This window comes from Marmota flaviventris, chromosome 4, assembly GCF_047511675.1.
Source record: "Marmota flaviventris isolate mMarFla1 chromosome 4, mMarFla1.hap1, whole genome shotgun sequence".
NCBI lineage: Eukaryota > Metazoa > Chordata > Mammalia > Rodentia > Sciuridae > Marmota > Marmota flaviventris.
This window is the reverse complement of record NC_092501.1, coordinates 103,768,548-103,787,400: the sequence shown is the minus strand read 5'-3', so window position 1 is coordinate 103,787,400 and position 18,853 is coordinate 103,768,548. Positions and strand designations below refer to the sequence as shown.

The 18,853-nt window shown below is 31.1% G+C and overlaps 1 protein-coding gene across 3 annotated transcripts in view; it reads right to left on the bottom strand.

Annotated features, from left to right (window-relative positions):
* Nucleotides 1–18,853, bottom strand: part of Dach1 (dachshund family transcription factor 1) — a 395,583-nt gene that overhangs the window by 99,651 nt on the left and 277,079 nt on the right. For all 3 annotated transcript variants that reach the window (XM_071611458.1, XM_071611459.1, XM_027938084.2), the window contains 2 exons: nucleotides 8,449–8,584; nucleotides 4,744–4,878 (listed from right to left, as the gene is read on the bottom strand). In XM_071611458.1, coding sequence (XP_071467559.1) covers nucleotides 4,744–4,878; nucleotides 8,449–8,584 — 271 coding nt within the window. The remainder of the gene's footprint in view (nucleotides 1–4,743; nucleotides 4,879–8,448; nucleotides 8,585–18,853) is intronic.

The window sequence follows — 18,853 nt, the reverse complement described above, 5'->3', positions numbered from 1 at the left end:
ACTAATATTTTTCTTCCAAACTGGACACCTTACAATCTTGTTAGGAAATGCTTTATGATACCATAGTTTTTGATTTTCAAACTGAGATCAAATATAAGTCATGACAACTGTGAAATTATGAATTATAAATAACAATGTGCTGGATTCAGTGGTTTACACATCTGCATTTTCTCATCTATATAATTAAGACACATATCCAGGAGATTACTTGATAGTATTAATGGTTTCCATTGAATACTTATATAGATCAAACACTCCATACATACATTATCTCATTTAAATCTGAAAAGGTATTTATTGGATTCACTAATGCTGAATCCTGTGCTAGAAATACAAAGAAGGTGAGAAGACATACTTCTGATATGAAGGATAAATTTGGGCTGGACACATCTGTATTAAGAGGCATATACATTCCAGATAAGTGAAAAAACAGAAATTACCTTGTAAAGAAGAGAGGATGTTTGAGAAACATGAAAGTTGAGTGTGACATAACAGTTATAAAATTGCATGGAGTTAAACAATAACAACAAAGACCATATTTTAGACCAATTTCCCATCATTAAGGTATTGTTATGGGAATTGTACAGAAGGATTTTGTTAAGTTTTCACTTAAATATTTTAGAAGCTCTGTATATAGAAATTATAATGCATAGCCTAATAAAATAGGTATCTTGAGAAAGTTTCACCTGAGCTTGGCAAATGAAATCTGCCTTCTACTTAAGAAAGAACTCTCAGATCCATAAAAGATTGTTGTCCATCATTAGAAAATTCAGAATTAATTTCACTTAGCATTTGGTTTTTTGGGATTGCTAAGTGAAGTTAGTCAATCCCAAAAAACCAAATGCTGAATGTTTTCTCTGCTATAAGGAGACGGAATCATAATGGGATTGGGGATGGCAGAGCATAGGAGGATTAGATGAATTTAGATAGAACAGAGGGGTGGGGGGGAAGGAAGGGGCCATGGGAGTAGAAAAGATGGTGGAATGAGATGGACATCATTACCCTAAGTACATGTATGAAGACACGAATGGTGTGATATATTTTGTATACAACCAGAGATATGAAAAATTGTGCTCTATATACGTAATATGAATTATAATGCATTCTACTGTCATATATAACAAATTAGAATTTAAAAATTATTAAAAATTCAGAATTAAACTATTGACATTAACACCTTTATTTCGAAGGCATGGAAATTGAGGAGGAAAGTTACATTACAGGTCATGTTTAGGAAAAACATAAAGAGATTTTGAGACATACAAAAACTTATATCTGAAAGATATATGTGAAGAATGAGCAGAATGTTAAAGGATTTTAAATCTAAAAATATTCATATTATGTATATTAATATTATCAAAATATTGAATATACTAAAGAAGAAGGGCTCTCAGTCTATATGTATCTGTTTTGTGATAAGATACTAATAGGTTCAGGTATATTTGTATGTAACATTTACTGTAAATTAGTATAATATCCATCTAGAATTAAAAAGAAGAAAGCTATATTTGAAGTTTCAATTAACATTTTAGTTAAGTTAGAAATGTTAAGCAATGAGCAAGTACAAAAGAAAATATTTAAAAAATGTACCCACAAACTTTAGAAAAGTGATGGCATAGATTACTTTTTAAATGATCCATGAGGATGAATACAAAAACACATTATTAACAAGGGAAGAAATTCTAATGTGTTCAGTTTCTATACACATTACTATAGTGCTCCATCCTCTACTTTAGAGTACCAAAAATAAATTTTTTTAATACAAGAATGTCAAACATTGGAAATCTTGGGCAATGCCCAATAAGAAGAATATGTCACAAAAGAAATATTTTATGGCCTGAAGCAAATTCCCTGAATTTCCTGCCTCTTCTCAAATTAGACCTGCTTCTAAAATGTTGGTGGACTAGAAGCATTCATAATAAAAGAAAGTTGGTGGGTTTCTTAAAAAATACCTTATGAAAACAAATTAAGGGAAAACAATAATAATATTTCCTAGAGGAAATATTAAGATATGGATCAAGAAAAAAAATGTACAATTGTAGTAAAGAAGGTGGTGCAGGGGGAGAAAATGTTTACACTTGTACTTGGTTTCTTTTCATGTATCTGGTTCTCAACAAATATTTACTAATTAATTACATCACATTGGAATACTTAATCCAAGACTGAAATGCATTAATATAAATTAGGTATTCAACAGTTAGTCCCAAGGATACGTACTTAAGTTTGCTACAATTAGAAGAAGCTAATATTATAGACTTTATTATACTTTTAAATTTTTGGTAAATTAAAAATACAATAAATTTTACAATTACAAAAATGTATATACTAAATTACAAGGGAAGTGTGAATCATGCTCCAAAATGTGTTGAAATTCAGTAATTTGAGGAAAACCCACCAAAATATGCATGATAGAGGGACTGTAAATTAGCATCATTGGACAAATGTATGTGGGAATAAACATAGAGATGCAGCACCAAGAAACACTGAGTCTATGTATGTAATTCAAATGTCAATTATTACTGCCCATTCCACTACATGTAGACTGAGGGAAAAGATCAGTGATGTTCTTAAAATCCAGAAGCTTAAGGGAACTTGAGATGTGTGGAAAAGTGAAAAGACATAAAGATCATTTTAAAGACATGCTATGTAACTGCATCAGAGTTTTTCTGGGCACACATCTTTGACAAACTTCTTATTTAAATAGAAATTCATAATTGTAAAAGCATTTCTACTTACACTTGGGATGACTGCAACACTTCTGTGTCTGTTACTTCTTGATCCATTAACTCATTTTTCATATTTATATTTTGAAAGTGCTTTAATTAAACTCTCCTAAGGCTTAAGCCCCTATTAAAGTAGTCCATATTTCAAAAATGGAAGAATTTACTTAGCAGTTAGGATTTTCAAACTCTAATGCTGGAAAAACCACTGGCCCTTCAGCTGATGGTTACTTAAGTTTTCTGTCTAATAGAATATGAGTCAAAAGCTATTTAATATTAAGAAGAACATAAAATGTTAAAAAGTTACTGACGATTAAGATTTCAGACCACAGTGATTCTCCGCATACAAATGAATTTCAGTATCTATTTTTAGTATCAATGTTTTCTTAAGAATTATTGCCTTTTGAATGATTTAGTTGCTGGGAAGCAAATTACATACGAGAAGTTCAAGCCTAAAATGACATGAACATATAATTAATTTCTCTACAAATGTCTCTAAATAAAGTTACTTGTTTAATACAGATATGAGTAGTAAGAAAGTTACAGGGTTATTATGAGGGACATGATAAATGTAGTCATGAAAGAAAACAATTTTTAATTTAGTAGGCTCTATCAATCTAAAAAGCCTATGAATATTTACTATTAATTCAGTATGCTGGAAAGTAGATAAAAGAGAGTGAGTTCATGCAAGAAAGAGCATTATAAAACAAAACAATATAATAGTATCAAAATTTATTTAAATTTCCATGATTGCATATCTACATTTAAAATCAAAGGGAGCATCACATTTCTAGGGAGAATGATTAAAATTTATTTTCCTTTATAAAAGATGTGGTAAAATATCGAGAAACCTTAGGATACAGCTAAGGTCTTTGTTCTGACAGCAAAACCATTTATAAAACCTTGATGTGATCTGAAGTACCATTAGTAAGTAAGTTTTTGTGTACATTCACGGTCACAAACCTCAAGACATTTTGTAGGAATGTATCTTGCAAAGGTCAGATAATGCCACCTTTTGCCTTGCTATTATTCCTTAAAGAATGGGCAAAATACCCATCTATATTTATAAAATTGAAAACATTAATTAACATTGAAAAAGAGGTGGAGAAGCTTGTACATTCACAGTTCAAAACATATAATTTGAAAACACTTGTATCTTTTTGCATAAACTTCTAAAATGGTTGTTTAAAAAATTTCGATTTCCTTGTGAAATTACTTCATTAAATACGGATGAAAGTACACATTAAAAGGGCATAGGCTATGAAAATGGGTTAGGTTTATACAATCAAAACACGGGTAGGGCTGGGCATGATAGTAACCCTGTAATCCCAGTAGCTCAGCAGGTTGAGGCAGGAGGATTGAAAGTTCAAAGCGAGCCTCAGCAATATAGTGAGACCCTAACCAACTTAGCAAGACCCTGTCTCAAAATTTAAAAAAAAATTTAAAAAAGGGCTGAACAAGTGGCTCAGTGTTTAAGCACCCCTGGATTCAATCCCTGGTACCCTCCACTAGAAAAAAAAAAAAGTATCAGTAGGAAACTTGGAGCTGTTTGTTAACTATAATTTTGGAATAATAACTGGTACATTGACTGATGAGATTCACTCATATGCCATTATGGATTGGATTCAATGACCATATATCTTTCATCCAAGAAAGACTTCCAATAATCTTTTCTATGTTGCTGTTGTTCTGTCACAGGAAGAAAAAAAATGAAAGTGACTATAAGGTAATAGGAAAGACAAAGAGCATCAGGCCTTTAGGAATTCAGAGATAAAAATTAGGACAAACAAATCTCTTTCAAAAATATAGGGTGAATTAAATTGTTACTTACCTTTTTTCTTTTTAAGAGAAAAGCAGAAGGTCTTCATTCATTCCTCTTTTTGTTGAATAGGCTCAATTTTTTATTAATATTATACATTATACATTTTAAAATATTTAGTATCATTTCACATATACCTCATTTGTGATTAAATCTAGTTCATATACTCAACAGAAAAAAGAAAGCCACAAAATCATAAATTACCTTTCTCAATATGCATCCTTTTTGACTCATGTCCCATGTCATGACCTGCTAAATCTCCCTCCTTTGGCCCGGGGAGTACATTTGGTGATAAACCCATCAGCATCTGGTTCATGGACAACCCATTCTGATGGACAGCTGTTAAGCCCGAAACAAAAGAACAAACACAAAAACACCATAACACAAAAGGTTCAAATATATCAATAAAACTCTTTCAGGCTCAAAAGTGAGTAAAATCATAATGGTCTAACTTCAAAATTATAATCTAGCCCTAAAAACTGTGAGAACCAATTACCATAATTCTTGAAGATAAACAGAAAATGTTGAAAATAACTCCATTTTACTTTATTTTTATGTCACCTAAAATCATGTACCTAATATTTTTTATTGATTAAAGTAGTTTTGAATGACCATACTACTGCTATTACTACCAATGAAAAACTCAATTTTTTAAATCTACTGCAAAGAAGTCTCTGCTCAGTAAATAACCTCCCTTAATTTTACAAAAATTACAATCTTAATATTAGAGTGCTTTTCAACACTGTTAAGTTAAATTTTAATAAATAATATTCTAGTGACCTGAAAAGGCAAATATGAAGGAAGATAGTAAAATTATTCTTTCAAGGGGCCATAGATATTAGAGTACTACTTTAAAATTTGGCTCTGAATTCAAACTTGAATATAAAAATGATTAATTAATGTCAACTAAATGGTTGAATAAATAAAAACAATAATTGCTTTTTAAACCATTAACAGTAAACTGTCACTATTGAAATGATAAAACACTGTCATTATTGAGATGATCAAACACTCATGATTTTCCCAATCCAGTCAATAAATTCACTTAAAGGGCTATCCATGATAATCTTGATTTTGTGCAAAAAAACAGAGTAGAAAGAATTATTCATTAAAATCTTACTTTCTCTGGAAAATACTTTTTTAAATATCACAAAATATATTAGGGATTACTTTTTGATAAACACAATTAGTAATTATTTTGGAAACCAATGATGATTTTTAAATTAGTGAGTAAAAGTTTGATGAAGAATTAACTATTTTTATGCTCAACATATTTGTACACAAGATGTTTAGTACCTTCGAAAAAAAATAATAAAAAATCTACCATTGTAGTCGGTAGTAGTCAACACCTTAACAGAATGATAAAGTGATCATCAATACTGTACAAAGACCATGTTTCCTGACGTGATTCACTGAAAAAGATATCCTGTCATAGTTGTGTAAATTCCTGCCCAAAAGACATAAACTAAGTCTAATCATGAGGAACACCAAAAAATCTGGAGGGTCATTCTACAAAATAAATTATGTGCACCCATCAAAAATACAAAAATACTGAAAGAAAAACAGACTGAGGAACTGTTCCATTTTCTTTACTCAAAGACAACTGAGAGTATATTGATAACTAATTGCAATGTGTGGTTCTGGATTGGCTTTGGGGCCAGGAAAAATAAATCATGTTGCTAAAATCATGTACCTAAGTATTTTTATAGTAGTAGGAAAGAGTTGAAATTTGAATAAGGTCTAGAGCTTAAATATTAGTTATATGATAATGTTAATATCCTGACTTTAACCATTGTTCTGTGGTTATGTAAGAAAAATATCTTGTTTTTTGAAAACAATAAAGTATTTGAGGCAAAGAAGTCTTATGTCTAAGACAAGGGCATTAGGGAAGCAATTTGCCTTTATAGTAATCTCTTCCAGGGCTGGGGTTTTGGCTCAGCAATGGAGTGCTTGCTTAGAATGTTACGAGGCCCTGGGTTCGATCTCAACACCACGTAAAAATAAATAAAATAAAGGTATTGTGTCCAACCACAACTCAAATACAAATATTTTAAAAAAAGAAAAATCTCTTTCAGAGACATTAATTAATTGGGTGAGTCTGGGTGACAAATATATAAGAATTATTCATATTATAGTTGAAAATTTTCTATTACTTTAAAATTGTTTTTAAATATTAAAAATAAACATACATATGTGTAAATATGTATATATGCAGAGGCATATGTATGTGCCTGCTGTATATGTTTTTTATTCAAGCAATTATAGTAGCATGAAAATATAAAAATCCGTCATCAGATATTTTCTTATCAAGAATAAGAAAAATACAATCATTAATAAAATAACATGAACATAGAGCACAGCTCTTTCAAATCTTCCCCAAACTGCCCATTATTTCCATTTAACTGTTAGGAAAACAAATGTTTCTCTTCCTCTAGGAGGACCAGCACTTTTCCAAAGGCATTCAAAATGAAACCAATATTCATCATTAAATTTCTGTTTCTGATGTCAGCCTAGCACAAGAGCATACAGAAGACACCATTGGTTTTGGAATGGTTGTCAAAAGACACAAACATTTTTATCAATAAAAAGTGACAATGACATTATGCAATTAGGGAAATAAGTTTTAGACTAGCCAAACCAAATACTGATATTTTGTATTATATATAACTATATACTTTCTAATAATTGACTATTTAACTTATAATTTTATTTCATACTGTTCTATATATTTTCAGTTATCCACTCCAATAGTTCTAAGACTAAGGCCTTTGCCTTATACAAAAATTCCTTTTACAATATAGTAAGACACTTTCAGAAAATGTCTTCCGGTTTTGGAAATATTCTCAACAACCAGTCCAATAAATATTGTGAAATTATATGAAACTTACACTATAAATATGATTTTGTAAAGTAATACCTAAGTTATGGAAATAATATATTACATATTGATTTTTTCAACTAAGCCATTCTCTTTTAATGTATTGATTTCATTGAAAAAAATTCTTCAATTTTTGCACAAAGTCACCTGTTAATTGAATGGCATTTTAACTTTATTTTTAATTTTCTTGACCATGAAGACCAAGATTAAGTATTGTAGAAATGTGATGAAATGAAATACAGCCCTAATTTAAAACTTTTAATCATAATATATGGCTATAATATGCATTACTCATTGCTACAAACTCAAATCCCAATTTTAGCCAATTTCAAATTCTTCAATCTCTTAGTCATTCAAGTGATTCAGAAATATTTTTAAGAATACAATGTCTTTTTATTGGTGCATTTTAATTATATATAATATTGGTATTCATTATGTCATATCCATAAATGTATATACCACATTTTGATCAATCTCATTCCCCAGTACCTTCGTTTTCCCTCCCTCCTCCTTTCCCTGATTGGCTTGTTCTATGCTACAGATCTCTCTTCTTTATTATTATTATTATTTAAAAGTATACTGTCTTGAATTTGATTTCTTTTACTCCTTTTTGTGGATATCTTCATTAACACAATAATGAATTTTTAAAACTAATGAGTTACAAAATGGCAGAGATAGAGTCAAAGAAATTAAGTTGAATAATCCCTAAACAATAGACTCAGACATTAGCTATTTGAGAACTGGCTATTTACCTCAGAAACTAATCTAGAAGGTTACTTACTTTTTCTGTTTCATAGCTCAAATATTTATGTGTAGCATCAAATAGAGGGAGTTTATATCAGAACCTGTTAATGTTGTATCATACTTCATGATATTCCAAACTGGGAAACATAATTTTGAGAAATGGCTATTGCTACAAAGCTTCAGAACATGATACATCTGAGATCTATTTGGAATGAGGGCATTTTGATTAGAAAAGCCACCTGCACCTAATAAAGTTTAAAATGGTGACAAGTAAAAGTATGACCTACGGATTCTGTCAGAAGAGCTCTCAGTCCGCGCCGGGGAGCTGGACACACTGCTGCTGCGGTGTGAAGATGGGTGACTGCCAGGCCTCCGACCCTCCTCCAGAGAGGGAGCAGGCGAGGGGCTGTCTGGAACACGCTCCTACACCACCATTCGAGGAGAGGGAGGAAGAAAAGAGGTAAATTCACTGGACCTTTATTTCATGAATGTTAATCTTTCTTATACAATATGAAGCGTGAAGAGAAGAAAGCATAACATTTCACAGCAATAGAAAACATCTTTTATTTGGAGCAAAGCTTGAAATTTAGTTTTAAATTATTCAACCCGCTGATTATCTAAACAACTAATTTTTTTCTTAGTAAAGTAGGCAAAAGTGTTATGAAGCTGTGATTCTATATATAAGTCTGGTAAATGGCTTAAAATGCCCTTATAGGTAAGGGCATATGTTAGTCTTTTTATTAGATAAAAAGTAAGCCCAAAAGAAAGAGCTGGAACTGTCTAAGAACCCATAAGATGATAAAGAATTAATAGACCAAAGCAAGATTCCTCTCTTAATACTTATCATTTTGAAGAATCTTTAAATATGTTTTCCTGTTTCAGCAAGTGTCTGAAGATCATTTAGCGCATATATTACCAATATATTTGATCAGAATAACACCACCATCAGAGAAGCTGTCAACAGCCATTTCATCATGACATACTTCAGGCACACACAGATGATCACAATGTAAGGCATCATGGAATGGGTTATTATTTAACCTTGAAATAATTATCTTTGATTCAAATAATTCTCAGAATACCTATAACACCCTACCTCCAATTCAACCCCACAAACCTTTTAAGGAAAAATCCATGAAATGTGTATTAGTTGTGTCATGGGAAAATGACTTGTGTCATGGTATCACGTGGCCTTTTTAAGCTCTGTACCTTCACCATTTCAGTAACTTTCAAATACATTATATAAATGCCTCTAAAGAACTATTATAAATGGAGTTACAGATTAGCTTCATATTCATTTTTTAACTTTTTCTACTTTGAGTAACAAAATATTTATACCTTAGATATTAAGACATAAACCTTGATGAACTATTTGGAAATAGGATCTATGCATATATAATTAGTTAAGATAAAGTATATGAACTCTTGGTTCAACATGGCTAGTGTCCTTCCAAGAAGATGATGTGAAAATACAAGGAAAGATGTTTTGTGAAGATGGAGGCAGAGGTGAGTCATGCCATCGGTAAGCCAATCATGGCCAAGGATGGCTAGCTACCAAGAAAAACCATGAATATGCAAGGAAGAATTCTACCTAGAATCTCAGAGGGAGTATTATCTTTCTGACATCTTGATTTTGGACTTCAAACCTGCAGAAATGTGAGAGAATAAGTTTCTGTTGTTTCAAGCTACCCAGTTTGTAGATCTTTGTTAAGGTGACCCTAGGAAACTAATATACTTGGTATGAATTAGAGCCCAGTCTTTGTACCAGAGTTCTGAAGGTAATTTTAACATGCAACCAAAATCAAGTGCCAATTGAGTAATATTCTTTTAATTTTTCAGTATTGTACATTTGTCAATAAATATCTACAAGAGATATGCTGAGACTTCTTTTTCCTGGAGCATGACAAATAAAATGAAAATAAGTCCTCTTCCAAAATCAATGTTATAAATTTACTTCCCAATGTACATACCATAGAATAAAAAAATGACTCCATGGGAAATTTTATGATAAAACTTTTACATTATCAAAAATACATATAAAGGAAAAAAAAGGGGCAAAAGAAAACATATCAGCTAAATTCTACTCCCAAAAGGCAAAATACATATTAAAATCTTTTAGTGACAACTTGCTGAAATTTAAGATCGTTTATACTGGTATAAAATATATGGATTGGCTTCCAAAAGACCAATAAGAATCTTCTCCAAAGAACAGATATGTTGTCAGTATTATACCACAGCACTATTTACCTCAATTGATAAGATGTTAGGAACTTAGTGCTTTACTCTCTGCAAATAGCAAAACTGAGTGATGTCTAGGTACCTGTAAAATATATGCAGCAGGGCTGGGGTTTTGGCTCAGTGGTAGAGGATTTGTCTAGTATGTGTGAGGACCTAGGTTTGATACTCAGCACTGCATAAAAATAAATAAATAAATAAAATAAAGATATTGTGTCCATCTACAACTAAAAAAAGATGGGAAAAGGAATTAAGAAGAAAAGATATATGCAACATATTTTCCAACTCAAATCCTGTGGGATTCCACTTGAAAGATAAAATTTGCATAAGTGAGGCAGCAGGGCAGGCAAGAGACAAACTATACATCTCAAATCTTAAAATCTTAAATTAGCTTGTTCAGGGAAGTTTGTGGCACATCATGCATTTAATACAGTTATAGGATACTAAAGAAAATGGTATCCAACAATACAATTTTCAGAATAACATTTTGAAATCATTTCAAATGACATTAAAAGTGAACATATTATCAGTTATTTTCCAAACTACATAAGTGAAGCATGTGTTTCTAAAATATCTACATTCTTTGTAGTCCATAATGTAAACAAATGACTTAAAGTTTTAAGAAACAAATATGTATATGATTTAAAATAGCAGAGAATCCACATCTGGATGCCAATTCTTTCTTATCTTTTAACTTATAATTTAAAAGCAATTGGGCTTTAATTTTTTTAATTTAATATTCATCTCTATCCTAAATTATGAAGCAATTTTAAATGGCAATGAGTTTCATATCAAAAATTTGCAGTCACAAATCAAGGAATAATCTTGATTTTTGCATAATACTCAAAGGTTCAATTTTGCACTCCTTCATGAGTATTTGTACACTTATTTCAGAGTATTGATTTGTAAAAACATATATAACTCCTTGATAACCTGTAAAAATACAATTAATAAATTATGCTGTAGCTAATTGCATGAATGACAAGAGATATATGCTAAATGTCTAAAAATGACTTCTTGAAATTATGAAAGGCACACAGTTTATGTGAGATTTATATTTATTTGTTTGTTTATGTATTTATTTATTTTGGGCAGTGCTGGGTTTGAACAGATGGCCTTACACATACCAGGCAAGCACTATGCTACTAAGCTGCATCTCCAGCCTAAAATTCCTTTAGAGCTAATTCCTAATAAATCTAACTGTTAATACTTGGATTGCACAGAAATACATAGTATGTGAAATACATTGTATATATTTGGGAAAGAGCATTGCTACATTTTCATAAAAATAATATTTCTAAATTAAACATTTTATGTTCTTTGAAATATCACTCATTTTTTATCTATCAATATATTTAATATTTCTCAAAATAATTGTTAGTGATCTTATTTGTAATGACACATGTTTGGCTGGACAGAGATAAAGTCAAATATAGAAATAAATCATTGCTATAAATTCACTTTGCAGTCTGATTTTCAGGCTATCATAGATTTCTTAATAGTGTTAATGGAAAGCATTAGAATATTTTTTCCTTAGGTAGTTAAATCATTAAAATCTAACTATTAAATGCGTAAAACTCTAGCAACAATGGTTATGCCATTGAAAGGAATTCCTTGTTTAATATTTTCAGTATACAAAGAAAAATACTTCATTAGTCAATATATTTAATTGTCAAAGTTTCCTGTGGTGAGTCCTTTAATTCATAAATTATTTACTCATTTGTTTATAGAGTTAAAATAATAAAAATATCACATATTAAATTAAGTAATAATAAATTAAAGTCTTAATGTAAGATGCATTTTAACAGCATGCTTTAAAGCTTGGAAAATAATGGTACAATTGTAGAATTTAATTTAGTGTTGGCTTACTTTTGCTTTAATTATAGTTTATATTTAAGAAAAAGAATACAAAGACAATACTTAGTTTTATTTAAAGAAAATATTTTAATATATGCAAATTTTGTGATTTACAAGCTTAATTATTCAATTGAAACTTTCTATAAATTGAGATACAATGTATTCATTCATTTCACTTAATGTATAATTTCAATCTTTGGAACATAATGTATTGTTCTTTGAAGAATTTCATTAAAGTAAAATCCATTGAGCAAGTAAGATGTGAATACATTGTTGCACAAAAAATTAATTTATTTCAACAGCTTAATTCTTTTATCATATTTATATGCTTGCCTTTACAGAGTATTCTATAAGATGGAGAATAATGCAGACAGTAAAGAACTGCTTAGGAGAGAATCTCATAATTATTACTGAAACAAAATAGATAATGAGTTTTATTCAGACATAATAAAAAAGAAGTAGTTCAATGTCTATAGGGAAACTATGTAAACTAGATTTATCATTTCATTTGTGTAATGCCCTTTAACCTCTAAGATGGGCCTGAAGTAGAGCAGAGAGGAAGAATATTTAATTTAATACTTCAACACACTGCTTTATAGTCCTGCATCAACTCCACCAATCAATAAAACACAGTCTTTTGCAATGTTCCATCTTTATAAAACTGGCCACAATAATAAATGAAAATTTAAGAGGAGTACTCTTTCACGGAAAAAAGGTCATACTAATAAACTAATGGTAACAGAATAACAATAAAGGAAAAGCTGTGTATTGCTTCTGGGTAGAACAAGATAATTCAGAATCAAAGGTGGAATTAAAAAATAGAATATTTAAATTTTAAAAAGTATAAAATATTCAATAGTACACACATCTGATTAAACATTTTAAAAATGACATCATCTCACCAGCCTCCTTTCTAGAAGAAAAATATACATTATATTTTATCAAAGTAAAATATTTTCTTAGAGGAGCAAGTATGATCACAACTCATTTTTCTAAATAAAGAACTATTTCCATGGACTCAATTTATTTTGCACTTTTAAATTCTTTTGTTCTTCCTTCTTATTTTTTTTCTTTTTAATATTGAATCTAGGGGTGCTTAACTACTGAGCCACTTCCCCAGCCTGTTGTTTATTTTAAATTTTGAGACAGTATCTCACTCAGTTGCTGATGCTGGCTTTGAATTTATGATACACCTGCCTCAGCCTCCTGAGCTGCTGGAATTACAGGCTTTCACCACTACACCTGACTGCTCTTTTAAATTCTTTATGTGTTTTGGTTAGAGGTTACTTTATTGAAAATGATATAGAAGTAGGGAGACATGAGTTATTTTTGATATAACTTATTATTTCACAAAATTGATACAGTTGAGCAGTACTTTATTCATATTTAACCCAAACTCCTGTACTTTGGGACAGCTCACATTTAAATTCATTCATTCAACAACATTTACTGAACACCTAGTATATGCCAAGCAGGATTCTAGGCTCTGGTTTTATAAAAGTAAACAAAACTGACAAAACTTCCTTCCCCATTGAACACATATCACAAACTGGTAAATGTTGTTAGTAAAATACAGAATTATTTACAACAGTTAAGAGTCATATTCAAATTCTCTTGCTTTGGTCTGACATGGTAGCATAGGCCTATAATGCTATGCTAAGGCTTGGGATGCTGAGGCAAGAAGATCACAAATTCAAAGCCAGCCTCAGCAATTTAGTGAGGCCCTAAGCAACTCAGCAACACCCTGTCTCTAAATAAAATATTTTAAAAGGACTAGGAATGTGGCTCAATGGTTAAGCATCCTTGGGTTTGATCTTCAGTACCAAAAAAGAAAAAAAAATTCTTCTGCTCTGTAAATATGTACAAAGAAGGTGAATGGTAGAACTAGGATTCTAGATTAAGGAAAAGGCAAAAAAGTACTTTTAAGAGACATACTGAATGATGCCAACATTCTTATATGTAGTTGAAGACCAGGCAGTCACCATCTTAAAACTCTCCCACTCAATGTCTTAAATTGAGTCTCCAAGGAATATTTATAATATTTTAAAAATTTGTTTTAATGATGAAACAAGAAATATTTAATTTTACTAAATATGGAACTAATAGGATACCTGAAAATAATTTTATATCATATTTTTGCCCATATTTGATCGTGCTTCAGGATCATATTTGTATGATATTATCATACAATTATCATATTTGTATGATAATTCAGAAAGGATTATGATTTTTCAGGACACTATATGGTAATATGTTACTTTAAACAGCAAAACATACTCTTGACTCGGGAGTTAAGGATTCAGCCTTATGTAAACATAAGGGTGATCTTAATTAAAGGGTGAAGCCAAGGGAAGAATAGAGAAAGGAGTGGAAAGAGAAAAATGATACATTCTAACCAGGCCAACACATGCATTAGTATCAGTCCCTTTGAGCCAAGCAAATGCTCGCAGACAGCTTTTTATCTAGTAAGGCAGAGTGTATGTTCTCAGAGGCCAACACCAGTAGGAACATCTCAACTGCAGTTCCCATAATGGGTCTGTTTAATTCTGTGTTCCTCTGCCCCTTGAGTTCCCTGCATATTTAAAACTAGAAACCTGATTCAAATTGTTTGGATTAAGACTGTTTCATAGATGATGTTGCCTGCTTCCATCAGGAAGGTATAATGTCTGCTTGGTTGCCTTTTATGATGCCAACCACCACTGATAATCATGGCCTAGATTCATCACTTCATTAAGACTTGCAATGTGGAGATATTATCGTTCCGTTCCTTACTCATTGATTTTTTTTTAGAAGAGTTCTATGAACATAAAGTTTTTCACGTGAATTATTGGGTTATCCTGAGAGATTGTTTATATGGAAAAGGCAGGAAGAATGAGTGTTCTTGTTCATTTACTTTTCCTTTATTTAAACATATATTGGCCTTCAAGAGAATCAATTCCTTAGAATTCTCCCAAGATGAAGGATAAGTTCATTTTTTCAGAATTATTTTAAATTTATGAATCTAAACATATGTAGTATGTTTCAATGCACTGATGTATTCTTAGTGGTTGTAATATTTTTTGTTACATTTTCTTTTCATATTTAATGTCAATACCTAAATAAATATAAACAGAGCATACTTAACTATTTTTGTAAGGTCATGTAAAAATTATCACAATCATTTTTCTGAAAAAGTTATTTCTAAAAGTTTTGTATACATCTAGAGATTTTTATGTTTATCCAAGGAATAAACTATTCAGTAACTAAAAACAAATATGAGGCATGTGATGTCTAAGATTTGAATCTACTTTGAGAAGAATGTCACTCTGATTTTACTTTTTATATTCTTTTCACATTTGGCAGGGGATACCAGGGATTGAACTAAGGGGCGCTCTACCACTGAGCCACATCCCCAGCCCTATTTTGTATTTTATTTAGAGACAGGGTCTCACTGAGTTGCCTAGTGCCTCACTTTTGCTGAGGTTAGCTTTAAACTCATGATCCTCCTATCTCAGCCTCCCAAGCCACTGGGATTGCTGGCAAGTGTTGCTGAGCCTGGCTTCTTCCACATTTTAAACTTTATGACAATAAAGTCCTATATACTAATGTAATATTTTAAGAAACTATTTTAAAGGAAAGAATTAGAGGATGGAAAATCATAAATTCTATTTTTAAATGTTTTTTCAGTGTTTAATTCTTTGAGAATTTCATAGTGTTTCTCTCTCTCTCTCTCTCTCTCTCTCTCTCACACACACACACACACACACACACACACACACACACGCTCAGCAAAGATAATCACTAACTTGCATTATGTTCTCTATTTTCAGGGAACTCTGTAATATACCATGAGAAAAAAGATGTGTATTCGACAATGTAAAATCCATTCAATGTTGCCAAATTTCTCAAAAACAAACCTACATTGTCTCTGAAGAAAAGAGAAATCTTAAAAATGCATTTTGTATAGTATGTACTACAATCCCAAAAGTCCTTGATTTAAAAAAGGCAAAGTACAAATTTTGGTGAGGGTTGAACAGGCGAGGTAAGAGCAAGAAAGGGTTCTCATTATAGCCTTCTGGCTGTATATCATAAGCTTGACAGGAATCCCTGTCAAAAATCCTAGAATAGGTGACTGTAAACACTTGGAGGGAAAGCAAAACTAGTGCTAAGCTAAAGGTAATGTTGGTGTAGAGATTTTGAAAGATTTTATGAATGATGATTTAATCAATTCTAATAACCTAATGAGATAGTATTATAGAAAAGGAAAAAAAAATCACAGACATCCAATCACTTGTCTATAATCACAGGATTAGGTAGTGGTAAAGGTATAATATGAAACTATGAAGTGTTTTTTTCCAGAATTCACATTTTAAACCACTAAATATACTGTCTTTATTCTTTTCAATTTTACTTCTATTTTGGCAGGAACTTTTTCCCCTGAAGTTTTCATGATATCATTGTGGATGTAAAAATGAAAAGTGAGAAAAATATTGATTTATTCAAGAGGTTTGGGGGTTACTTGATGAATGGTACCCAAAGAGAATCAATTAGTAGAACATTTAAACCCATTAACAAATTCTCTAATGACAGAAGGAATTGATTGCTTGATATATACCGCTTATTTTACTCAGTGATTTAAGGTAATAAAGGAAAACATTCTTTTAAAATTTGGAAATGATACAAAGATGGCATATATCATTAACATTATAGTTTGGGATGTTAACACTTAAAAACATCTATAACCACTCAATCAAGTGACTGGAAATAAAAAAAAAATTGTGGATATACACAAATCCCTAACATAAGCAAAAGAAGAAAAAAAACCTGGCTTAATAGAAATTTATGTCAAAAAGGCCAAATTAAGTATTCTAATACCAAAAAAAAATTTAGGAATTATGACTACATTTTATAGATATTATCTAAATTGAGGTTTATATTACTTCTAGTGTCTCTTCATTGGTCAGTTGATTTCTAGAGTATTGTATGGGTCTAGAGGACTCTTTTACAAAGGGGGAAAAAAAGAATTCAACCAAGAAACTTGGCAGACACTGGAATATTGGTTTGCAAATAAACACACTACTGAAGTGTAATAGAGGACTTAAATCTTTAGATGGCTTTTAACAAAGAAGAATTAGTAGACATCTTTCTTTTAAAATGTAAAAGTAGGGACAGGCACAGTAACACACACCTATAATCCAAGCTATTTGGGGTTCTGAGGCAGGAGGTTTGCAAGTTCAAGGCCAGCCTGGGCAATTTAATGAGATCTTGTCTTAAAATAAAGGAAGACTTCTCTATACTACTCCTTGGTATATACCCTAATTAAAGTCAGCATACTTTGGAGATAACTACATATCCATGTCTATCATAGCACAATTCACACCAGCCACGTTATAAAATTAGTCTAGGTGCCTGTTGAAGAATGAATGGATAAAGAAAATGTGGTATAGATTCACAGTGGAGGTTTATTAAGTCCCAAAGACAAATGAAATCACATCATTTTCAGGACAATGGAAAAAAACTAGAGATGATAATGTTACTGAAATAACAAAAGTTTTAGCATGTTTTCCCTCATATCTAAGGGAAAAAAAAGACAACATGAAAGTAGAAAGTAGCAGACTATTAGTGAAGGAGGGTTGGGGGAGGGGAGGGGCAGGCAAAAGGTAAGGGGGGAGTAGATATGATCAAAGTATATTATGTGCATGCATAAATACACCACAATAAAACACATTATTCTGCATAATTAAAATGCACTACAGAAACAGGGAGAGATGCTGGGTATGCAGCTCAGTGTTGAAATGCTTGCCTAGCATGTGTAAGGTCCTGGATTCAATCCCCAGTACAGGAGGGAAATAAAGTAAAGGCAGCAGCTATTGAGAAGTAAATTTTGATGTGATTAATGAATATATTTCCCTCTCTCTTGAATTTGCTAAAAATTGAACTGGAATCCTACAAAATAAAAATGGATGGAGAAGATGTAGGAATTATTTCTCTACTACAAGGGAGCTGTATTATATGACATGTAATGTCTCATGTCTGTCTCTTCATACTCTATTAGTGTTAAACAGTAAAAATTAAGTCTGCCTTGCCAACATATAGCACACTAGCACAGAGTTTATAATCATTTCACATATCTCTATAGATATTTAATTATCAAGGATTAAAATTAAAATTATTATTACCTAAAGAGAACAGTCAATTTCTTCCTTAAAATTATCTTGCTAAAATATTGCTAGTAGTCTGAAAAAAAAATCAGTCAGAGAAAGCTAAGTCCAATATTGACAGACTGTCTCATGGAAGCTTGCATTTAGAGCAAATAGCAATGTCAAAGTGTATGGTCTTCCTCTATCTAGTTTACTTTTCTTCACTGCATTTAAATTTTTCAACATTAAAAACTCAGTGCTTTTAATTTGTCTTACACATGGCTTTATATTGTATGAGAATTTAGTCTGAGCTGCCTCACTTACCCACAGTCTAAGATTTACATGAATTTAAATTTCTTAGAGGTCTAATGCAGTGATCAACAAACTATTCTGTAAAGGTCCAGATAGTTTACTAGATACTTCACCAGATTCTATTTTTGTATGTAAAAGTAGCCATAGACATTATGTAAATTAAAAAGTG